This window comes from Genypterus blacodes, unplaced genomic scaffold (assembly GCF_046128005.1).
Source record: "Genypterus blacodes isolate CSIRO-AG114 ecotype Tasmania unplaced genomic scaffold, CSIRO-AGI_Gbla_v1 ptg000015l_1, whole genome shotgun sequence".
In the NCBI taxonomy this organism is placed as follows: domain Eukaryota; kingdom Metazoa; phylum Chordata; class Actinopteri; order Ophidiiformes; family Ophidiidae; genus Genypterus; species Genypterus blacodes.
The window spans coordinates 4,206,453-4,232,563 of NW_027466829.1; the positions used below are offsets into that span (position 1 = coordinate 4,206,453).

General features: G+C 47.7%; 1 protein-coding gene across 1 annotated transcript; it reads right to left on the reverse strand.

Moving 5' to 3' along the window:
* Window positions 1-1,760: 1,760 nt before the first annotated feature.
* On the reverse strand, window positions 1,761-25,644 carry LOC142988311 (tumor protein p53-inducible protein 11-like). The gene is made up of 8 exons (XM_076137442.1): window positions 25,488-25,644; window positions 22,621-22,737; window positions 10,046-10,187; window positions 6,593-6,651; window positions 6,406-6,454; window positions 5,780-5,876; window positions 4,334-4,435; window positions 1,761-4,079 (listed from the first exon to the last, which is right to left on the reverse strand). The coding sequence occupies exons 3-8, from the start codon at window positions 10,172-10,174 to the stop codon at window positions 3,946-3,948; spliced, it is 570 nt and encodes a 189-aa protein (XP_075993557.1). The 5' UTR covers window positions 10,175-10,187; window positions 22,621-22,737; window positions 25,488-25,644; the 3' UTR covers window positions 1,761-3,945.
* Between the last annotated feature and the right edge of the window lie 467 nt (window positions 25,645-26,111).

Genomic DNA, 26,111 nt, shown 5'->3' on the forward strand with positions numbered 1-26,111 from the left:
CAGGAGGCCGTGTATTAGGTGGAAAGTATGGGGAGAATGCATACACACCGACACATGGGAGCTTTTGGCCTATAAACAAACCCAACCACACACACACACACACACACACACACACACACACACATTTCCTCTGCCACACAATTCCTCTTTTCACCCTTGCCTAATGTGTTTGAGTGTGTGTGTGTGTATGTGTGTGTGAGTGAGAGAGAGAGAGGGGAAAGAGCATTGGGATGGGAAATGTTTCAAGATGTTTTCGGAGATTAAATCGATTTAAATCCACAGAAAGGATCCTTTGCACACAACAAGACGTAAAGACGGTTGTGTTGTGACACGTTCGATGACATCCACAGTGAAAACACCAAACAAAGCCTGAGATTGCATAACAGGTCTCCAATTCCTCTTTGTTCAGACATGTTAGAGTATAGTTGTATGATCGGTTCCGCGTGAGTGTTGTAGTCCCTTTGCCGAGGTTACTTCAGGTAGACAGACACCATCCTGTTGTGGAATCTCTAATTTATGAAAACAACTTTCTGTTCATGCCTGGGACGCCGACATAACACAAACACAAACACTGAAGGCGTCTGACCAATGGAAAAAGAGGGCGAGTTAAGCTTTTCCCAGCCACATGGTGATTATTGTTTGTCCATAGCCGTCACACGGAGGCTCGGGTTGTGGGACTCGACTGTAAACAAACACTCACTCACACACAACACAATGGAGGATGGAGAACCAGTTTTCAAAGATGCAATTTTGCAAACAATCCAAGCAACGGTCAAATTGTTCAGGCTTGTGTTCAGAAACCAGCAATCCAACTGGGCCTGTGGCAGATTATCAAGGGTTCAGATATCAGTCAGGTGACGAGAAAAACAAGCAAGTGGCTAAATGAGACGACGTGGGGGAGGACCGAGGGAAAGTGCTGAGGACTAATGAGAAGACACGGCGAACAGATGTGGAGAATGGAATGCTGCCGCTTTGGCTGAGGATCAGGAAGTTGTAGAAGCGGGATCGAGGAATGTAAGGGGACAGATCCACACACACACGTGGAACACACACACAGAACCGGCAGAACCGAAGTCATCTCATGTACTTCCTATCTGGATTGTGTCCAGATCAAACATTTCGGCCCCGTATACAGGATTGTATCCGATTGAGGGAGAGGCCTCACAAGAATGAATATATCACCTACACATGTATCATCATGTCATGGGTGAGGTTTTGATTGTCGTGCGTTTGGAGAGAAGGATGTATTTACACTACATCTGGCCCATATGCGTCTCAAACCGCCTCCTCAGGCAAAACGGGTTAGTATCTCTTTTGAAGTCGTCTTGAAGGTGGATTTAGGTTTGGATTTTGGCGCAACTTGATCTGAGTCATTGAATCAAATGAGGTTAATGGATTCCACGCAGCCACAGCAGCTTTTCTGGTTTCATGCCTTTGAATTGTAATTTCATACAGGAGCTCAGGATGAAAGCCAGAGGTCAAATTATTCATTATTCTAACTGAAACTGAGGTTTCAATGTATGATTCATACACTTAAAGAAAAGTTTGGTACATTTAACAGTGATCGTTTGTCCTGGCCTTTGGAATTCAGGTTATTTTTTGTGGGACTGACTGACTGACTGTCTCACACACACTTATCATGCACTTACATCTTACTTACATCATACACTCTATGTCTGTGTGTTCTACATCACTACAGCTCACTCAGCCTGCAAACACTCAGAAGGGAACAAAGTGTCTTCACATTACTGTTTAGAGTCATCGTTAGAAACAATTGTGTTCTTTATTTCAAAGTAAATAGTGGAAATCCATAACAATTCCCTTTCGAGGTACAATATAGCACATATATACATAAAAACACAACGCAACAACTTGGAAACAAAAACAAACAAACCTTGTGTGCTTATATACAACAGCAGAAATAGAGTTTGGATCCGCATGAGAGGAAATTAATATCTTAATAAAGGCCTCGACATGACGCTGCAAATTTGCGGCGGCGGAATGGGGAGGACGCCGTGTCCTTACCTCCCTCCTGCCCCGCCCCCTCCCCTCGCCCCGCCGGCGTCTAAGTGAAACTGAGCCCGTCTCTCATCCAAAATAACACGCCCGTCCAGAACTTTGAACAGTTTTTCACAAGGCCGATGATTTGAGGCCTCTCGCGTCCACGGAAATGGATGATATTTTCTCCGACTCCATAATTAGGGCGCTTCGTCGGGGCAGAGCAGCGAGGCCGGGGCTGCACCATGTCACTCCAGGAGACGCCGCGTCTAATTAAACGCTGCAAAAAAGGGATAATTGCTGCTTTCCAGGAGTACGGGAGACCTCACCCATGTTTCACATCCCCTATCTGTGTCGAAAACTCACCAGAGGAACAAGCACATCTGCCTTGAAAGTCGGACGAACGCGACCGCAAACCCACAATCCCTACTGAGCCCAGGACTACTCCCTTCTGAGGCCGGACCCAACATGGTCATTTGCAACAATGTGGACCACCTTTGTAGGCAGAACCACGTTTCCCCGTTTAGCTTTGAGATGTTTCAAGTCACAGAACCAAACGGGAACTATGTTTAGAATCAAAGATGCCAATTTAAGAGCGCCGGCACAGAACAGAGGGGCGGGAATGTGGAGCACCTGAGAGGGCGTCCACATAACGGGAGGTAGAGGAAGGATTGATCCTGTAAATGATTAAAGCTGTTCAGTGTTGCGTAATGTTTGTTTTTGAGCAGGGATTTAACTGCTTGTTGTACATTACTTCCTATTTTTAATCATGCTCGGTGTGTTTGGCTCGTGCGTTCGCCCCCCTGCTGTGATTTCGACACACACACGTTTATTACCTTTTGCATTGCAGCTACAATTCTGGTGGAAGTTTGCTACACTATATCTGTATGGTAAAATGTTACTCATCTACAAATAAGAGAAATGAAATGAACATTAACGCTAAACTAATTCCCTGGTCCGCTCACAAAAACACCAAATGATGGTAAATGCTTTTATCTACATATATACAAGAAGTAGGACGCTGTGTCGACTCTTTTAAGTATAAGTTGTGTGTAAAAAACAAACTGCTACATCACCGACAAGGAAGTACTTTGGCCTAATACACTGAGAATAGTTTTACAGTAAAGAAAGCTGAGGATAATAAATACTTTCAGTAACATAACTCGGACTGAGATCCTAGCCAACGGTGCTCTGTATGGACAACACTACACTAGACTGGACTGTGCTGCTGTTCCTCTATCTAAACTACATATATTCATGTAATCAGTGTGAATATTGTACATGTACGCAATGACAGGTTCAGTCGGTCCCCTGCTAAGCTGATTTGGGCGTCTTGTGAGTCTAAACGTGACTGACGGGGAACCCAGAGCAGAATCGGAGCTAACTGACATGAAAGCATGCAAGAGCGCGCACACACACTTGCACACACTCATACAATCAGGTGTTCACTTTCAATGGCTTAATGACAAATAAACCAAAACAAAAAAACAAAGTCCGGGCCCTCGAGTGCGATTGCGAAGCTGTTTAGACTTTAACGCAGCAGAAAACACTAAATACTGAACCTGTAGCTGGAACGGCTCGGGGCTGAAGTCACTCTGTACATATCAAATCACAGAACTAGCAGATAACACACACACACACACACACACACGATGCACTAGGATTTGCGAGCCCCTACTGGCTAGAGTTGAAGTATGTTGTGAGGCGTCACAAGAGGAGCTTGACCACAGCTTTCAATATGGAGGCTTCTCCTTCTTTAAAAGAGTCTGGAATGTGAGACGGTGCCCATTGTGGAATACAGGGGGGGTTAGCATACATAAGGTCCAGTGGATCAGGGGCAGGCTGAGGAAACTAAATGCTCCGATGCACCCCATCGTAAAATATTCCAAACCTTCTGACCCCCGCGTGTGTGATCTGTGCTGGGCAAAAACCTGCATGGGGAGAAGCTCAGATCTTCTTTGGCTTGCGGCCCAGGTGGTAGTAAAAGGCCAGGGTGACCACCAGGAAGAGGACTCGACTGAGCAGCAGCAGCACGGCGGCGTTGGGCAGCACGCCGATCTCCATCAGAGTGATGGACGTCACTGGAACCACACAGAGACAACACAGTCAATGAAATGTCACGTTTTAGATTCAGAAACACACAAAGTGAATGAAGTTTTCCTTTTTTTGACTCAATGCAAAAGCTGTGATTCGACATGATGGCCACTAGAGGGCAGTGTGGCTGCATTAATCAGCAGCATGTTCTGTGCTACCTGATGGATTTCTCTTCTTACATCTGGTAAAAAATGCAGCTCCTGAGCTAAGAAAAACTAAATTTGTATACAAAGTGAAATACCTAGAAACTGGACGGCGAAGTAGCAGGCCTCACTGAGCAGAGTCCACTGGATGATGATCTTCTCTGCAGTGTAGAGGCCGTTCCACAAGATGAGGGACAAGCCTGCAGAAGATCAAGATGATAACAACACTGACTACACACACACACCTGCAAAAGCTTTAACTTTAACTCCCAAATATGCCCTCATGCCATCATGTTTGCTCCATTGATTCCTCAGCATGATTCTTTGCTCTCTATCCGCTCTTTCTCTGCCCTTCTCCACTTCCTTTTCCCTGCGTTGCGCTCCTCTCCTGCCCACACACACACGTATTGAGGCGATGGAGACGAGCGGCGGGGGGGATGGGTGGGCGTGCAGGTGGGCGGACTGATGGACCATCTCCTCTCCTCTCCCTGTCAGGGCTCCATCTATATGCTCTCTCCCCTTTACCAAAGATGGCGTCCTGCCCTCTTGCTGATCCCCACAGACGGCATGACATTTTAAATCAAAGAGCTCATATTCATATCAATATATTCTACATACGACAGATGACGTGCAACTTTCTGTCCTCTGCTGCATTCTCATGATGAAGTACGAGGATGCATCACACCACAGATACTTCCTGCTCCTCCTCCTCTTCCTCCTCCACCTGAACACACGCCCCTGTAATCTGAGCGCTGATGTTCTGACACATGTTAAGCTTTCATTAAGGTGAGAGAGTAGCAACCTGACAAAGCTTCCTGAATAATGTTAAGCCCTCTCTCTCTCTCTCCCTTAGACCGTCTCTCTCACCCCCCTCCCTCTCCGCCCACCTAATGCCTCCTTCTTCTTCTTCTCCTCCTCCATCACAGGCGCCCGTGTGCTACCTGCCTGTGCCAGAGTCCCGTGGTGTCTCTGTGCAGATACATCAAACACCCTGTAATCATTAACTGAGTCCATGACTCAACACCTGACTCCCCCCTGATAGCCTCATCTCAGACTAAAGCCATTAAGTTAATTACTCGCATGTCCCACATGGTTTCTTTATAGAGAGGCGAGCGGTCGACGCCATAATTACACGGCAAATTCAGGTGCGCAGGTCGACTGGCGAGGCAGAGGAGAGCAGAGAGGCTCAGTTTGAAGTGTGATGAAATGAATAAGCCTCAAACTTTCTGATGTGGAGAGAAACACACTGCCTCCTCCTCTGAGTGACAGAACACACACACACACACAGATCGGCCATCCCCCACAGTGTTCTCACAGGACTAAGCATTGATATATGAGGCACAGAAACAAGCTACAGGGAGAGTTTGGATTAGTGTCTGCCTGCCTCTCCAAGAGAACACACACACACACACACACACACACACACACTTTGGCTCGTGTGTGTGTTTGATGACACTGTCACTAAGGAGCATGTGCAGTAGTCTGTATTTATAGCGTTCATATAAATAAGTGTGTGTACGTGTGTATGGTGATTTGCGACTCACTCAGCAGGGCTCCTCCATAGAGGCGAATGGAGATGCTGGTTGTTGAGAGCTCCTCGTCAAACAGCACCTCATAGAGCTGGTTGGGGAACACCAGCGCCTGTGTGGGAGGACAGAAGCACAACACAACTCTGTCCCATCAACACAGCAGCGGTCTGTCCTCCGTCACAAATACAGCGAATGTCTGAGCGAATGTCAGTCTCTGGGTCGGGACAGTGAGGAAATTGAGATGCGAGGTGATGACGCCAACAAAGACGGAGCTGTTTCCTCCAGATGTCCACCATTGATAAGTTAGAGGGAGTCTATAGTAACACAGTGCTGGGGTTTATACATCATGGCCAAGACTGGAACGAGTCACTTAAAGACCCAGTTTCCTGCTTTCTGTTGTTAAAGCCCATACTGCCTCGCCCCCGTCTCGCTCGCCCCCGTTCATCCCCCATCCCTCGAGACGGGACAGAGGATCAAGAACGAGTCGAGCAGATTTCACTCAGGCTGAAAAGTTATCGTCTGTTGGCGCTGAATGAAACCTTAGACTGACTTTGAACCTGATAACTGAACTTGACGATGAAATGTAAAACAAAACAAAAATCAATAGACGAGTGTTACATCATAAATGTGAAACATCTTACCATCAAGGCCATGACTGTGAAACCCACGGCTGAGATCAGAATCCACACCCTAGAGAGAGAGGGGGAGAGAGAGAGAGAGAGAGGGTGGGAGAGACGGAGACAGACGGAGAGAAAGGTGAAGATGTTAACTGCTGGACGTGCTGCAGAGACGCTCTGACCCAATCTGCTGCGTTAACCCTGGACTCACCTCAGCCCGGCGGGTTCACGCACTGCAAACTTGGTCTCGTTTCCCAGCATCTGACTGATCTGTGGGCGAAACAAGGCAAAGAGGAAAAGCGGAGACAGAGAGAGAGAGAAAGAGAGAGAGGGGGAGAGAATAAGACACATAAAAGGAGGCGAGTGTAAAAGCAATCATGTCGTTTTAACAAATATCTATTCTGAGAAGCTTCAGTGAGCTACAATGGGAGAGTGAGGGTGGGCGGGCGAGCGGAGCGGAAGCGGTACGGGAATTAAGACGGGATAATTGGAAAATGTATTCAAATAGATGCTTAAGCCAGAAAAGTTGACGGAGCTTCTACAACTTATCTTTACCCCAAAAATGGACAGAATGCAGCATAAATCCCCCGTTTATATCCATTAGTCTCATCATAACTTAAGACAGATGCCAGAATACGCTGGAACGCCACCAACTGCATTCTGTTTGGCATCTGCAGCGCGGCTTTCGTGCATTCACATGACCCTGCGAAACACACGGGCGGTAGCAATGTTTACAGAGCAATCGAACGCACCGCAGGGCTCCATGTCTGAACGGCAGAAAACATTCATCAGCGCCCGTCTGAGGCTCAACATGATGACGGTACGACGGTAAATACAACAAGAGCTCTATACAAAAGCTATAATTAGTGGGCTGAAGCATTGTGTAGTGTGTAGTTAAGAGTAAAGCAGAACACAGCATGTAAGTATAGAGTTATACAAGATGGAAACAGTAAACATGAGCCCATATTGAGTTTGACCTCTGGCTGAAGGATGAAGCTTTGGATTAGAGAGCATATTTATGACTCCTGAGACAAAATGAATGCCTTTTCTCTGCATGAACGGACCCGAGCTCACAGAGAAGCTGCTTTCTATGGAAGCCGTCTCTTCTTCGTTTACTCCGACACCTCGCACATTCAAGAATGCCTCTTTTGTTTGCGAGAGTGAAACTGGAAGATGGTTAATTTTCCGTCTGGCCTGGCAGCGGCGAGAGGCACTCGGGATGAAACGGAAAGTCATTTTCAGCATGACAAGACTGTGAAATGTGAGTGAGTAACAGAAAATGATTCAGGCGAGCGGGAGGAAAGATGAAGGAACCTTTATAAACAAACAACCGCGTGGCGCCTAATTACGCCATCAGATCGCGAGAGAGGAGTCGTCACAAATGCAAGCGAGGTTATGATGTGAAGTTGAGAGATTCAACGCGCAAATGTGGCCTTGAATGCACCATTAAATCCTCTATCTAACATTTCCTGTGGCAGCTTCCTGTCAGGCTCGACCTATTCAAATATTCACTAGAAATCTGAACGGCATTCTGGAGGCTAATGTACGTGAATCTGCCTCGGCCCCATCTGTGCCGCTCTCAATCATGTGACCAGGTGAGTCAGAACTTCCTGTGTCGTACTTTCAGGGGCTGTTTTTGACAGGGAGAGGACGCATCAATATTCATGACTGGCAAAGAAACGCTCGGGAGGGAAGAGAGCCTCCAATGATGAGGGGCCCGTGAACGGAAGGAGAGAGAGACCGAGAGAGAGAGACAGGGAGAGGGAGAGACAGAGAGAGGGCGAGACAGAGAGAGGGAGAGAGAGTGAAAGAGAGATAGTGAGAGATAGAGAGAGAGAGAGAGAGAGAGAGAGAGAGAGAGAGAGAGAGACAGAGAGAGAAAGCAAGAGAGGGAGACAGGGAGAGAGAGAGAGAGAGCGAAGGAGAGAGAGAGGGAGAGTGCGTGAGAGAGATGGAGAGTGTGAGAGAGAGAGGAGGGGGGGAGAAAACAGGAAAAGGAAGAAATACACAATGTGGAGAATGGACGGTGCTTAATCACAGCTGTTATCGATGGGCTTGTCATCAATCTCTCAGTCGCTCCGTCGCATAAACAAAGAGCAACTTTCAGCCAGATAGCAGAGGGAAGAATGATCAGGAGAAACACAATCACCAAGCCATCCATCGCTCTCCTCTGAAGGCCTCGTGCTTATTCTAGGCTCCCATCAACGCTCAAGGACACTAGACAATAATCATAACAATAGCGGGGAGCAATCTAAGGCGTCTTCTTCACGGCGGCGTGATCTCCCGCTGCCGTTATCTCGCCGCTAGTTTTTAGGCTGAAAGAAGTAAAGAGCGACGCGGGCGGGGGGGGGGGGGAGCAGAACGCACGGGAAGCCTGCATCACGCTGGAACAGAAACAGGAACGAGTGTGGCGGTCTCTACGCGGCGAGCGGGAGGCAGGAAGAGACAGCCAGCGGGCCACAGGAGCACTTCCCTCCTTTGTTTACGGAGACCACAGGCACAGAATCAACCCTTTCCTCCTCCGCAGCCTTAACTCACTCCCACGGGTGTTTGTTATCAGATGCACTTGTGGCAAGGACAAGTGAATGGTCTCAAGAATAACAGCCACGGCCAAACAATTAGCCTGTAATAGAAACACTTTAGCGCTCTATTGTGAGCATGTGCCAGATCCCCGACCGCAGAATCAAAGATGAAATCAGAGCCGGCGTCTAATCTCCCAGCCGAGCAACTGTTTACTTCGTCTGTGGCGTTTCTGTATCTCGGCCTATCGGCGCATTAGATGGATCTGAGCGGCAGATGTCTGAGCTGGCCTCCTCCGCTAAAACATTGAGAGAGAAAACAAACACTCAGGAGGGCCGAGAGAAGGAAGGGGGCCGACATCTCGCCACAAGCTCGCCGCCGCCGTATGGCTGCTGCCGTCTGCTCCCTTCTCTCCCGCACGGCTGATTCATACGTCAGTCTGAGCAGCATTAACTCGTCTTCGGCCTCAAACTGAATCTTGATTTGTTGTTGTTGTTGTTGTTGTTATGAGCGCAATAACAAAGAAGGATTCGTACAACGAGTGCCTTCCAGTCTGCAGGCATGAAACGCATTGTTATACACGTCGACGCACCGTGACAGCACGAGTGTGTGTGTGTGTGAGGCTCCCAGCGGAGGCCCAGGCGTGTCCCAGCGGAGCCTGCTGGAAGCCGGCGGATTATGTGATGTAGATTCAATGAAGCGTAAGCGGCAAATGCATACAAGGGGACATTTGCAGAGCGATGAGCCAATTACAGAGCCATTGTGCCGGCGACAAACAAATCTATAGCCGCTCTTCTGGTTAATTGCCGCTCCTGTGGTTTGGTGACGCTTTATGTGTGTTTGTTGTTGCAATAGAATCCGTGTAATTGACGACAGCTTAACGCAAGCGTCCACATTTATAAGTTGTATTTAATGTGGTAAACACTCATTCGTTTCATTGGATCTCCAGTGCATCGGCAATCTTCCTGCGGTACACACACACACACACTCACAAGCACATAATGTAAAGGATTTCACTCAATCTAGACAATAAAAATGGGTACAAATCCTCTAGCAGGCCTAAACGGGTGATTTCAAGTGTTGCCAGTGACAACAAGCGAGTTGTGTAACGACACAATAACTAATTAACTGAGGAGGCTCTGACCTTTGAGCGGTGCACTTCACCGTCATCATCCTCGCCGCCTACTCCCAGGATCTTCCGGCTCTTCAGGCGGCTTATCAGGTCCGTCTGACTGTGCTTCTTCATCAGGGGAGGGTGAGGTTTAGACGCCATGGCGCACACACACCTGGGAGAGAAAGAAAGGGGGGGGGGGGGGTGATGGGATAAAGAGAGTAAAAAAGAGAAAGATGATAACTTATTACTCTAATTTGTATAAGCAGCACCAGGGGACGTTTGCTCGGGTTATTGTCACGATAAAGGACAGAAGAGAATCTGCCAATCTACCAATAAACCCCCGGGGGATTCGACTTATGCAACGGGATTACACAACACGGTCCTCGACCCGTAGGAGCCTCTTCAGTGGCGTCTGGAGGCAGGAGCCAGATGTCCTCTGCCTCCGCCGGGCCGGGTCGATATGTGCAGGTGGTGTAAGGGGAGTCGGACTATGAGGACTCGGAGGGTCTCACACACACACACATCGATCCCAGTTCCTCCACTTCCTCCGTCAGCACTGATGAGCTGACTGGCAGGCTGCTCGGGTTTGGTTTGGACGGAGGCCAGACACACAAAGTGCTGAGAAGTAATGAAAAACTCCAGCAACTACAGGAGTGCAAAAGTTCAACTCATTTGCAAGATCTCATAATAAAAGTTAGGATTTCTACATTTATTCTAGCAGTGAAAGCTTCCAGCACCTTTTCTTACAGCCCGTTATCATCAGCACAGCGCCGCACCGCCAACCAGACCAGCTCGTCTACGCCCAAGTAAGGGATTATTAGACTTAAATGATGAATGCATATCCGCCTCTGCCGGCTGTTGATTGCGCGCGGTTCCATTGATCAGCATTAACGACCGCTGCCTGGGGGCCGAATGAGGGGAGAAGAAGGCCGACTCGATAACTGCCACCGCAGCCGGAGGCCGGCGAACGCGTGCAGCCACACACGGCGAACTCGCTGAAAGCTGACGGGGGCAGAGGGATAAAACGACGGCATAAAAGAAAAAAAAAAGGTATACAGTATGTTGGTACAACTGGGAAATAAGAGAGCGGATGACGAAAAAGAAGGTCAGCATTATGTAAACAAAAGAGAACGAGGGGGGTTTAAAAGTCATTAAACTGAGGAGAAGACAAACACACTGTACACATTCCATACTGTATGAGGCGGTGGGAACAGGTGGGAACAGGAAGAGCCTCTAATCTCCGTGCGCCTGTCTGAGATGCATGTGGCGAGGACGTGCGAGCGGCACTTTGTAATCACAGCTCTTGCATATAGAGCAGGGGTCACTCAAAGGTCAGGCAGCATGTGTTTGGGCTTCTGGCGTCAAAGATGCCACGCGAAATCCCAACGCAGCCTCAGAGACGCCGAGATCTCCAACAGCTGTGTCGGTGGGAAGACGCAGATAATCCTCCTACTACTAAACTTCCATGAAGAAAACACAGATCTACCAACTGATAATCGAATTGTTCATCGTGCTTTGATTGTTACATCTGTCAGCTCATCTCATCCCGGAGGAGAAGAGAGACGACTACAATGATTCATCAAGTTTTCCTGGGCCCCAGAGTGTGAGAACAGGACGCCCATCACAGATCTGTGACCCAGCAGCAGATGAGACACACCTCACTTCATAAATTGCCAATTTCTGCGTTTCTTCCAGATGCAAAAATAGCCCCGCACGCACACGCGCACTCACTCACGTCTCCCCGTTTGGATTTCCCTACGAGTGCTCCTTCACTGATGCAGTTTCCTAGCAACCTGCCAACGGAGCAGCTCACTTCTTCATTATCAAACGCCACCTTTCGTGATTGAACTTTGATGACGAGGGCTTTGAGAGGCACCGGCGGCTCCTTTTGCTCTTCTTGTGCTCGCAAATGAGGGAGATCTGACTCCGCCGGGATAAAGACGGTTTCCCTAATGAACGGCCCTCTTGTCCGGACAAACAACACCCAGAGGAGCTCGATCAGGCGGCGCTCGCTACGTCTGCATGAACCAAACACGCATCTGGGGCCGATGATGCGGGGACCGGGCTGAAAGCGAAGACGAGACGTGCGAAACTATGAATTATGGAGTCGGCTAGAAAGGATGAAGAGCTACAGGATCCAAGAATGGCAAACTGAGCCACGGCTGAGATTAATGTTCCCGTGTTTGCTCAGGCGACGTCTCTACAGGCTTTGCAGACACGTGTGCAAACACCAGGTATGCTCTATGAGGGGTACTTTAGATGAAACAGATCACAATCCTGCTGTAAAGAGCTTAGAGCCCTATTGACACAGCCCGTTATCTCACCCGGTACTTTCAACTCGGAGCAACGGGAAAGCTCACGTCTCAATCCGTTGCTCCCCAACACTTCAGCAGGGAGGGTTTTGTTCCGCCCATTGTCGAGGGTCTAGACTTGAAAATGCTTTTAATGGATTTATCTTGGAATATTAATCATCTTTAAATGTGACTGTGCCCTTTTCGGACAGAGTTTGAATACATTGACATTTGTTTCGCCTTGAGTGGATCAAAGCGTCCGTGCGGAGGAACAAAGCCTCTCCTGACGAGAACATCAAATTTAGAATTTACGACGAGCCGGAGAGCTTACGACGACAAACTCGGCACCGCCAGAATAAAAGGCAAACCAATCAATCAATAATAATCGTTTCCTTGAGGAAGTAGAGGCAGAAGCAGTCGGGAAGAAATAGTTGTTCTTGCTGTAAGCTTTGGGGAAATAAGGTTTCTCATTTCAAGCGTATAGCATCAGGTGGACGAGTGTGAAGAGATGGAGGAAAGCAATAGAGCTGTTCACCGCTCGCTTTAGGAAGGCCACTCACATCAGATTCTATTCCCTGTAAGAAGCACATCATAAGGCTTCCATGCAGACTGATGAAAGACCGATACAGGAAATGGCCTGGGGGATTGCGGTGAGAGAAGCAGGTGGGTGTCTCAGCCCCGGGGTCTAGAAAATGACACTGGGATGCCGGTGTCGTTTGAAAAGAAAGAGCTGCTTTCATCTCCTGTGAGTCAGCGTGCGAGTCTGTGCGGAGTGTCAATGCGGTTTCCTCCCTGTGGGGTAAACAACTCCGGAAAAACGTCTAAATTCATCACGGCGTGCGAGGCGGAGGCCAGGTCGGGCCGCACGGTGCCAAGAATGAATCAAAACCTGACAAGTTGTGCGGGCAATCAGATCCCTGCGAGCGAGGAGAAGCTCGGCCTGCCCCAGAGATTTCCCGATAGTGTGTGTGTGTGTTTGTGTTCTCTCGGAATCAAAAGCTGCTAAACATAGGACACAGGGGGGAAGGTGCGAACTCGGATTTCGAGTTATTGTTCAGTCCGGTAAGAAAAGCAAAGCCTGTGGATCATCTGAACAAAGCTGTGGGCGGAGTGTTGAGCAGCAACCTGGGAGCAAACGTGTTACTCAAATATAAGACGGCCAAGTGGAGACTCGGCTCGTCTTCCTCCTGAAGCAAACGGCACCTGGACCTAACTGCCTAAAGAGACGAACTGCCGGGAGTTCATCCCCAACCAAACGTCCGTCTCCAGTGTCCACTCAGAATGATGCACTGACCATAAGTAAACGCATTACTTCTCCTGGTTGGCGTTCACCGTATGGATTTCCGTTTGCCGGGGGGAATACTGAGGCTATAAGTTAAAGCTGAGGACAGGAGGAGCCACTCTCCTGTGCTCTGATGGAATTACAGGGAGCATCCGTGACCCTTTATTGGATTGGAGACGGCCTAACAGTGTGCGTCTCTTTGTGTTCCCGGCACGCTACAAACTGCCCCTTCCTCCCGTTTGAGGAGATTGAAGAGGAAGAACCTGGACCTGACACACAGCAGCCATGGCTACACACAGTCTGAGTGTCTGTGTCGAGTGCTTCACTAGTCTTGACCAAATTTAATGTGTGAATCATCTGTGTCTCCAGGTGAACTCGCTCTCAGTAGATTCATTCCCTCTTCACCCACACACACACACACACCCACACGCACGCCCGCACGTCCCTGAACCCAACCTGAAGTGCTATTGAATTAGATTTGTCAGTAACACTTTTCATAAAACTGTGATAAACCCTTTATTGGTTTGATTAATTAGAAAAGGAAATTAGGAATGAAACAAAGCAATTATGCTGTTTAACCAGGATGGCTTTAACCCTGTTAGAAATTGTAAACCATCATTCTTTTTCATTTGAAATCTGAGGCTTTCAGACTAATAATGGACAAGCCTCTAAAATACGTTCTGCTCGGTGTAATGGTTCATTATTCTGAGGTTTAGCCTGCAGTGATCATGTGTCCTGGGTGTACCATGCTGGAAAGAACTCAAACTTTATGACGAAAAGCTTGATTAACTCAGAAATCTACATGGAATTAAGTAAAAATTCCATTGTATCGTCTGTGCAGAAGACAATAAATCTCTGAGTCCTTAAATTGAACAAAAACCACCAACACATAACTTTTGTTTAAAACTAAAAAGCAATGCAATCAAAAAACAGATCTATGCAGGTTGAGTCTGAGCAGCACCAGAAGGGTTAAATGCTTCTTTCACTCTCGAAACAAGCACAGACGATTATCAATAATCACTATGACTCAGTGGAGCAGGATGGATCAATACGCCGCGTTAACACAGACTGTGCTCAGACGCTGTGAGTCTCCACCTGTAGGTCCTGTAAGCGTCTCCAGCAGCTCAGTGGTCAGACTCCGGCTCGCTGCTTCCCCTGCCTGACATGTTCTCGCTCTGTGCTGCAGATTATAAACGAGGTCCGACGCTGGTAAAAGGGCAGAGAAAACACACGACCACACAAAGCAGCGCTTATGACAGCCGCTCGTAAACAAAAGGACAATGGGGAGGGCAGTGAATTCCTGCCTGGAGTCAGAACAGACTTCCATTGCGCGGTTCTGGAGAGCGTCATACGCCAGAGAGAAGATATGTGCCAGCACGCGTCCACCGAGAGAACGGCTCCTCAGTGGCCCTCAATAGCTTATTGTGCTCTGCAGATTCATACTGTTAAATGGTGTGTGAAGCGTTACCATGGAACTAACAAGGGCTAATGATTGCTGGGATTTGGGGTTTCCCAGTTTAATATTGTTATCATTGCATCAAACACACACAGCGTAACTTTATCGGCTTGTTGTCTGATCGGCACCCCGTCAAAGCGATCGCTGAGGATCACAAATAACACAAAGAGGCAAATGTATAACAGAGATGATGGATGAAACAATCAATCCACCACTAAATGTGATCAATTCAAACGCGTCCTGATCAGGATTACTGCCAGTCTGCTGTGCTGCCACATCAAAGCAGAGCAGAGATGGAGAATAACTTGTTTGCAGCTCTGTTATATGAACTCAGCTGTAGTGATGCTGGATAATGACTGTGTTCACAGCACAGCTGCCCAGCTGAGTCTCTGTGGACCCCCTGCAGGTTCCTCCTCCCCCCCACCCCCCCCCTTTTCTTTCCATTTCTTCTACCCCCTCATAAACCAGAAGGAGAAACAAGTCGGCCAAATACATTTTCCTTCTGCTTGGAACTGGTGATTTGAGGGTAAATTCTGAATCTAGCTGGAACATCACAGCTAAATAAATAAACCCAGAGTAAATAAAGATTTCTGTAGAAATGCAGAATGCTGTGAGTGAAATGTGTGTGATGTGTGTATTCTGCAGTTAGAGGCAGGACTTTGGTTTAAAGGCTCAACTGTCGCAGCCATTCAGCTCCACTTTAGCAGAATGGAAACAGTTCAGCAGAATGGGCAGAATCTAAATATCCGTATTAAAATGGAGCGTAACTGCTGCCCGAGTTTGAGTCTCCAGCTTGATGTGTGACAAGCAGCGACACCAATTAGAACTGTGGGTCGTTTCTGGGCCCGTCTGTGATAACTGGCCGGGCGGGCTCCGTCGGTTCCGGGTCACCCAGCCCTTCCCCTCACTGTTTGGAGCTCTCATCTCTGCAGCAGCGGCGGTCGGTTCCCTGTGAAGCCGAGACGTGGTGAGGCGAAAGCAGAGTTGACACTTGGTCTCCGCGCGCAGCTGGGAGGTGAGTGATCTCGTTCAAAGAGCAAACCCATCACGACGCAGCGGGGGACTAGGCTCACGTGGAGAGACGGAGAGGAGGGGAAAGAGCACACACACACACACACACACACACACACACACACACACACACACACACACACACACACACACACACACACACACACACACACACACACACACACACACACACACACACACACACACACACACACACACACACACACACACACACACACACACACACACACACACACACACACACACACACACACACACACACACACACACAAAAATCATGACTTCTTGCATGCACTTCCCGTTTCTTTAAGCACTGCAACGCCGAGATAGACAGATCTCATTACGACTGAAAGAAAGCTTTAATACGAGTCTCTATGGCGACGTATCTCCAGCCTGCCCTCGTTAGCTGGGAGGAATTGACAGTGAAATTACAGGTGTGATGGCTTGGAAGACCAGACGCCAACTGTTCAGATCTCTGGGTAACTGTTAGCAAAGAGTAATTAGCTGATCTAATGAGACAGTGTTTAACGGCGCACAACATATGGTTACCAATGGAGAAAAGCCTCGGACAACCAGACATTTTCCACTCTGCGATTGAAAAACAGCCAGAGGCCGTGTGTGACGTGCGACGAGCCGCTCCGCCGGCCCAGCAGAGCCTTTTTTAAAGACGTGCTGTGAATGATGTCATTTTCCTCCGCAGCCCGAGACGAGGATGACTGCAGAGAGCTTTTATCGTAGCTCGAAGCGCATTTATGTAAGAGGCCGTGAGAATAATGAGCGGCTCCGTAATAAGCTGCTGGTAACCATCGGTAATGCTGAGAGTGATTACTCCCAGCAGAGGCCACAGGCTGGAGCTCGGTGAAAGGGCCGAGTGTGACGGTGCAACGTTTACCTCCTGCAACAAAGGAAGGGACGCCAGGGGGGGCGGAGTTGTATCATCGTTTCATTGTCAGCCAGTGCATATCACGTCAGGTAGCAAAGTGGGCAATTTTGAGGTTATAAAGAGAAACCAAATGGATTCAAGTTGGTTCATTCACTCTGAGCAGCACCTGATCACTTCCACACACCGACTCAGACCTGATTTGTGAGCTTTGCAGCCAGAATGATGCAGATGAGACCAGCGGGCCATAAATCAGATTTGGGGCGCCTGAACCTGGCAACCTAAACGTAACTTGACATTATGCTGCAGGTGGAATCGCAGAGATAATTTGATCGACCCCCCACCTCCCTTCCTCCTCTTCTTCCTCCTCCCTACCTGCTGCTCCACAGTCCTGCCTCCACCTGAGATCATCAGCTCTGTGCAAACACTCATTTCTCCTGTGGTAAATCTCTAAAATCTAGGCCACTGCTTGTGATATTTGATGCCCGTCTATGCAAAACGATAACCTGACGTACTATGATGCCTTTAGAGCTGCAGATGTGGGGGAAATCTAGATTGGTTGTTCCTTCTCCGTTTACATTCCTGTGCTGCTCTGGTTGCACCGATTAAACATTTGTAAACACATAGCAGACCTTTTCATATACACACACACATACACAAACACATAGTGTTTTCCTAGTGAAGCAGGAGGGCTGCAGCATTCACACAAACAGCTGGCCACCTGTTGCAGCCTCAGTGTTCTGCTATCAGACGTGATCATGTGCCAGAGCCACGACGCCACTACTTCAACAAGCCTTTGACTCCGCCCCTTCCTCATCCCCCCACACCCCCTCGACTCGTCTTGCTGGTTGATGCGCTACCTGGTTGCTAGGCAGCGCTGGCGGATGACGAGCAGCGCTAATTCGAGGGCTCTGGCTCTGCGTCATTCAAGGATGATCTCTTGATTTGGCTTTAATCACTTTGTAAAAAGGTCGAATCCCAAACCGGAGAGGATCCGTCACATCTGGGTCTCAGCTGCGCTTACATGTTAACAGTCTTTACCTCCTGAACACGTGTTGAGGAAAATAGTTATGTAATCTCATTCCAGGCGGGGAGCTGTTAATGCATGCATGCACACACACAGACGCATTCACACACATACACACACACACACACATACATAAACCACTTCACAGCACTGCTATTGCCTATAAAGAATAAATGAGTTACTAAGATGGAGGCGGTAATGGGCACAACCAATTAAGCATTAAAGTGTGGATGGTGGTTCAGTCAGGAACACACACACACACACACGTAACTATCATCTTCCCATCAGAACACCGCACACGTTTCAACAGGAGGAAACTATGTGGGCTTACACACACAGCAGGATGTGACTGAGTTTTGATGTTTCAAAACATATTTTTCTTCATTACCAACATGGGAAGAACATTTTTTTTCCCCCTGCGACATTTTTTGATTTCAAAGGCAAATCCTGGTCCTGACTTCTCTCGCTCCCTCCCAGGATTCCAGAATCCTGTAATAACTCAGAGGTTTAACACTTCAGCAGGTTTTAACGTCATTACAGACACTCTGGTGTGTGTGAAGGACTGGCTTGTTCTTGGTTAAGCTTTTCCGCCGCCTGCCTCAGTCCATTTCCCCTCCTTAGGAAAGAGAAAATCCATCCTCTCATGATCGGAGCCCAGAGTGCACAGCTGGCTCACATCCACATCCACGCAACTCAAAATGATTCGGTCGGGTTTTGATTCAAGTCAATTCACTACAATCACTACTACAAATATGATGGTTTCGGGGAAAAAGAAATGCATGCTATGGGGGCGACTTTGCCTTGTGCACCCTGTGATTTCCTCCACTGATTGCGGAAATAGTTTACTTCTTCCTCACGCTGAGTTTTTGATGGATACGGTGCTAAGTTTCATGTGAAGGTGCGACAAATCACCTTGTTTTCATGTTACAAACGGGAGTATCTGAGAGGAGCTGAAGACGAGCCAGCTATCGAGCCGCAGAAGACAACAAGTTTACAACCACTCTACACCATGAATCTGTTGGGCCAAATTGAAAATATTGACTATTTCTACGTGTAGATTGTAAGTTCTAATTGAAGAATGAAAAGGTGTTTCAATATTTAACAAATAGGGTTTTATAAAAGGACAAGAGCGGATTTCTGTTTGTTGCCCATAAATAAATAAATATGAGCTGCAGTCCCTCCTCACCCTTGATTTATAGATAATCGATAGTTGCACCTCCTTAACAATCTATAAAGGAAATTGCTTCAGATTTCCCAGCTTAACGAGCCGCCTCCATTGCTTTAGAGACGAAGGAGCTGAAGACTGCGACAAAACATACAAGTTCAAAATGCACAATTTTCTCAAAGAGCTGCCAGAGAAAGATGTGATGCCGCTGGCTCTCAACGATACACACACACACACTTGTTTGAACCTTTCATCACGCTGTCATTGCCTCCGTGTTTTCTCGTCCTGACACAAAAGGTGGTTGATTCAAGTGTTCCATTGGTAGGCAGAGCACTTTGGCACCAAACATCCAGACAAACGTATACAAGCCTCGTTCCCTCGTCACGACTGTCCATAATTCCTTCACTCTGCATTCACGACGAAGGTTCAGAGTGAAGGTTGATCCAACTACTGCATATCTACACATGCAGAGTGGCTCTTTATAAGGCGGGATTGCAGCCTTTGTGTTGGATGCATTGATTGTTTCGGGGGCCGCAAAGCAAACAGATCACAGGCAAAGGAATTCCTGACATTTCCTTAGAAGAGTCATTACGCGTCTTTGGGGAATGCTGCATCCTTGTTCAGGAAGTGGAACGCGGCCCACAGCTCGATGTCGGTATTGAGCGAGCGAGCGAGCGGGCACGCACGCACACACACTTCACACTCTTGTTTCTCTATTTTCATGCTGTTATTCTGTTTTTACTTGAACCCACCATCAGATTTTTACCATTATTTAAAAAATAAGCTCTTCTCTATTCTGAATATTTCTATGATTAAATATTTCCTAATACTGAACCTCATTATGACTATCAATCATATTCTACACGTCCACACACACACACACACACACACAAACCTCTTTGAAAACACACCAACTCAGCTCGCTAATCAGGTTTTTTTTGTTTTTTTTAAACCGAGCACCACAAATGCCACGAGGGCTCGGCTGAGTTTACACAAAAACAAATGAGGGACTCAACCTCAGTGCAGGTGGCAGATCAATGCCCGCTGGCGATGGTTGGTGATGACAAAGTGACGCGGCGGATATCTAATCAGGAAAAAGGTCACGATTGCCTCCCAGCGGCGTTAGATTCAGTTTGATGCGCTTGACGTCTGTATTGTATTTAGGGAGGAAATTAAACTAGTAAATGGCAGCTAGTTGTCGGGCTTCTCCCGCTCGGCTCTTATCAAAAAACTCAATCAGCAACAGGAAATCATCTAAGACGACAAAAGGTTAGGGGAGAGTTACATTAGTAGTCCCGACTGCTGCCTAGTTTGCAACTGTAACTGCATAACGAGCTTTAAAAATAACATCTAATATCCAGATCAGTTGGTATGCATGCAGAGGTCTGTGATGAGGCGGTTGGAATTGATGCAATCTTGCACCGAGACAAACATAAGAGGGAAACACATCAGAATTACTGGGTGATTATGTCAGCAATGTACCGAGGAAATGGCACCGTCTCTCTCTCAGCGGGACACACACACGAGTGTGCGAGCATTAAAACTGCACGACGCTGTGGTAATAAAGCTTCAGTGTTAACAAAGTCTTGTGGAGCTTCTGTGTTTCAGCCTCGTGAGCTCTGGACGCAGGGGGGTTGGTGGGTGGGACGGGGGGGTGGATAATTCTGGCCGTGTTGAGATGAGGTCTCATAAACAAAATCACATTATGTTATGTAACTTCTGGGGTTTAGAGGGGTTTCTTCTTTGCCTTCAGGGCGGAATTATAATTTACCTTGGCTGGCAATCAATCAGCGAGGGGGGGAGCGGGGGGGCTTGGCTAGATGCATGAATTTGCCTTCATTATATAAGCTTAAGCTTTCCAGGGATTTGATTTATTACTTCAAAGTTTGGAATATAATCAAAACCATTTCAGCCTCATTGTAATACACGTTAATCAGTAAGAATATAGAGCACAAACGTCCAACAGGGGCGGATGATTGTGTTTGTACAGAGTATATGCAAATGAGGTATGGGTGACATTTAACATTGCATCATTTGTATGTCGCCCTTCACAACACCAGGACGGGTGTGACAAACGAGAGCACTCTGAACATAAGGTGCCGAGTGTGCGTTTCTTTCTTACGTAACATGTACACACAATCCTCACGTCAACTTTCATCCCAACACGCTGACGTTCACTGCGACCTCGTCTTGTGTAGCAAAAAAAGCGTTTGTGCGCAGGTGTGTCTGTTTCACTGGAACAACAGCAGAAAACTGTCCGATTCCGCTGATTCGTCTTCCAACACAGAGGGAAGCATTAATCAGTGTTAACGGTTTGTGAAGCCAGCTACTGTGTTGTGCGTTTGTGTGTGTGTGTGGAGAGTGGAAACTCATGACGGAGCTCCATGGCACAGGACTGGACACCGGTGCCTTAGAGGGACGGCAGCTCATTAGCCTTGCCAGCTACACTGAAAATCAGCCTGCAGTTTGAATCTGGACTGCGGCACACAAACACACACACAGCTAATTGGAGATGCATCATTAGAACGACATTTAAACCTACACAACAGGAGGTTTAGACACAAAAAGCTCTGCAAAGTGTTGGTGCAAACTCACTAATGTAGCCGTAGGAAGCATCTTAAATCTCCGTGCTAAGCCGTCTGTCCCCTGCTCTCCCTTTAGCATGGCAGTGGGTGTGAGAATTAATGATCATTACATTTTGACTCAGATCAGTGGGTTGCATTCCCACCGGCACAAAAAATACTTTGCCGACACGACCTCAAAACGAACCGGGCACTTAACGCGATCCATTATTCAGCAAACTAGCAACAGCCGCGACAGCAGTGGGAAGGAAATGTGAGCGACGGCTGCTGTTGACTTCTGATGTCTTCATGGAATCAATAAGAGTAAACCAGGGAAAGACAGGAAGTGGGTCCAGGGCTGTGAAAACTGTCTGGAATGTTATGAGGAAAAGCTTGATTTATAGAAGAAAAGGTTAAAGAAAGGTAAAAATCTTGTCGTTGTTGTTGACTGTCGGTAGAAAATGTTGTGATTTTGTCTAATAAATGTTTTTATATTTTGTGCAGTTCTCTGGTGACAGAATGAGGTCAGTATAAAGATTCATGTAGGTTGAGAGAAGGCTTAAGCTTTAGGCTCAGGCCATGTCTGTCTCTTCAATCGCTTTGTAAAAGTTAAGTTCAGGCACTCAGAAGGTTGCAGAGGGCTCGAGCGGCCTCAGTTACCCCCTGACTGCTGAACACATTCACCTGAACTCCGAGTGCAGCTGGAGAGAAGTGAAAGGTGACTTTGTCAAAATGGCAGACGGAAATGTGAAACCTTATTAACACACACACTCACGCGCACACTCACAGCGAGCCAGAGTGGACACAATGCTTCACTGTGAGAGCGTGTCTGAAGCTGAAGGCTGTAAGCAGCTCGTCACAGGACATCTGCCTGGCACATTACACACATCTACAATTAAACTTGGACTTACTGTTTATGTCCTTCTGTATGTAGATCTGCTCCCAAACCTCAGACGAAGAGGATGATGGTGCTGTTGTTTATACGCCGTCCTTCCTCCAAATGATCCTCAGGACGCCTTTAAGATTCCCTGCAAACCAAACAGGAGGTGCCTTGTAAAAATCGAGGTAAACAAAGAATGACAGCAGCAGTTGTGAATTATTCGATTGCGAAATTAAGGGATTCTCAGAGATAATGAATGTAAAATGAGCTTCTGCAGACAGCTGGGGCTGCCTGAGGGAAATGACTTGTGACACACACACACACACACACACGGAAGAGGTCCACAGCTCTTTGCCACCGCTCCACTGTGGAAACCGTCTTCCTGGGATATAAGCGACCAGCCGCTCAGCCCATCAGTGCCATAAAACCACCACGTCTCAGGAGCAACATATGGGCTCCACCGTTCTAATCTTGGAAACCGGAAATAAACAGACGCACAGCTGCCGTTAGGGTCGTTATTCCATAAATTAAACGCGAGGATGGCAGGAAGAACGCGTTCCTCAACGGAAGAACAATACAGCTGGTATACAGTAGCCCCTGGAGACAAATACCAGAAGCGGCTACATGAACTATATATAGCTTGTCGCCATGTTTGCTGAAGTAAATCATATTGGTTTGCCATTAAGCACCAAATCTAGAGATAATTAAAAAAGGAAGGTTCTATGGCTGAATGGAGAATAGAGACCAGGGATCCACTGTGTCAGACTACGCAAACAAGACGTCAGCTAGATCATATTTAACTGGGAGACGGCTTCATGTGTGGAGTGTGTAGAGCACCTATGGGCTCCAGCTCAGAGCTCCTCTGTGACAAACTGGGCCGTCTACATCTGTGGCACTGCTCCACTCTCTGGGGGATCGGCTCAGCCCAGCGTCTCCTCTCAGACCGGCTTAGCTCTTCTCCATCCAGCCTGGTGGACTTCAGCCAGACACATTCAAAATATCCAATTTGGAGAGACGACACTCTCATTGTTCCCTTGCGTCTGTCGTAAATGTAATAACCTGTTGGGCCCTCGCTGTGGAGTCCACTCCCCCCCTTTGCGGTATGAGGGGTTAGATTTTAATGAAGCATTTCCCAGTCGGAATGAAATGGAATATAGGACGACCTCACACCCCTTCATGCTTTTAGTCCCCGCAAGAGCCCTCATTGAGACGGGAATTTCATATCAGCGTGTACCGAGGCGTCTGTGTCCCGCTGTCAGAAACATTTTGGATAAAGAGTAAAAGGTCATTATTGGAGGGGATCTGACCCATTTACCAGTGACACTGCTGCGTCTGAGCAGGCGTGGAACAGCGGGGACACTCCATGCTTTAGCTGCATTATGTTCACACAACATCTCATCAGACAGAAATGGACAAAAACACCATAGACCGTGAAACCCAGCTGGTAAAAGTGCCCAGGGCTAAACGCGGCCGCGGCGTCTTTCACTGACACCCACCACCCCGACGCCCACATGGCATAGATTTGATTCATGCTCCACAAAGACGACACTTGGTCACCATGGGCACAGAGACCAGCGGAGGAAGCCCCCGTTCCTTTCATCCTACTTATTTCTCCGGCCAATTAGAGCCCCCGCCCCACACACACACACACACCCCCACAGAGCCTGGATGTGGCCGCTCCTGATCACGAGATGATCAGACCATAACAGTGCTGCCGCTGCCATGGCAGTCAGGTCTGACTCCTGGAAAGACAAAAGGCTTATTGCTTGAAGGATAAAGGCCCTTGTTTGTCTCCTTATCTTATTTCATTCTGCTATTTTAGGACAGTACAGGCCATCATGTCGCTCCCCTCATGTTGCCGTCTGCCTGTTTGTCTCAAACCAGCATCTCAGGTTTGCCTTTGTGTTGAAATACTTCAAGCATTGCCAATGATGTCGTTTGTATGCCTGATGAATTCGGCAACGGGGACATTTGAGGGGAAGGAAGAATCAAAGCGTTCTGGTTCCTACAGAAACCACAGTTTTGTCAATTTCATGCTTGAAGTACAAGAATTCCAATGTGGCATCAGGATGAGTTAAAAGCAGCTGTGGAGGTACTGGCTTCTGCTTAGTATTCTGCAACAATGTGAAGCTGCTGCACATGGGGACAAGTCCTGACACAGCACACTCACCTGTGGCTCCAGGAAACAGTTTCCAACACATCCCACTGCCGTTCGCAGCCAGCTCATTTCATTACTAAGCCAAAATTAATTCACAATAAAAAAAAAGTGGCAGAAACACAATATTAAGATGAATCACAGCACACCACCTCCAAACATTCTATCTTAAAATGTTGAGTAATGTCACATAGATCCAGATATGGAGGCGAATCTACATGTTTGAAACGGATCCCCACCGACTGTGGGTTCATGTGTCTTCTGTTGAATGATCACAACACCTACAGGAGCATCATTAGTCATAAACTATGGGGTGTATGAACAAATAACTTCACAGAAACTGGGCGGGGTGCAAACGCAGCAGACGAGGCGGTTATAGAGCAACACGATTGAGAAATTAACAGTTCGGGTTCATCCTCTGGTGAAGATAAATCCGTGTCCTTGCTTTTGCACAAGTTGAAGCGTTTGCTGAAATTTGTTTGGACAGAGACGTCGAGCGCAACCACGCTGCAACTTTGCTCCTCCGGCCAGGAACGCAAACCTCAAAGCAGATTCACAGAAGTTTGTACGACGCAATTCCCTCCAAACAAACGTCTCACGCGGAGATCTCAAGATAAGAAACGCACATTTTAACCGAAACCCAACAGACAAATGTCCAACATCTTCACAAGCACAAACAAAAACCACACAGTGAGAAAAACAAGCGCGCCCAAGTGTGTTTAACGCGTGTGTGTGGAACTTACGGGTGTGTGGTGACCGTGAACGCCTCTCCCGGGACTTTGGTCCACAGTGTGTCCGCTCCTGCAGTGCGTGAGCGCGGTCACAGTGCGGAGTCACATCGCCGAGCTCCGCGCTTTCACGAGCTGCAGAGCGAGCGATCCCACGCGGAGCTGCGCGTTACCGTAAAGAAGGGAGCGCGAACGAAAACGCGCAGGGGGGCCGAGCTACCGTAACGTGTCCACTACAGGCGCAAACTCCGTGTTGTGCTGCTCGTTATTCACTCGTTCATCCATTACGTCACAGCCAAGGCGACCAAGAAGACTTACTTACTTCCAAGGAACTAATAATTTCGCTTGAGATGTTACAGGGCTGCCCCAGTAATGTATAGAAGACACCTAGCTTCAGCTCACCTGTACTCCTTGTCCTTGCTGTTATCTTTAGTTGTTTCTATCCATAGAATCTTGTACATTGAAATGATGTGGTTGAAAGAGTATCTACATAACAAGCTCAATGCATTTTCACCTACAGGCTTCATACAGTCTGACCCTCGTAGTCTGGAGCTGCAACGTCTCTGCTGTCGGAACTCTAAACAAAGCCTGTTTGACTTTTGGAGACAGGCCTCCTTACTAACAAGGTTTACAAGGTTA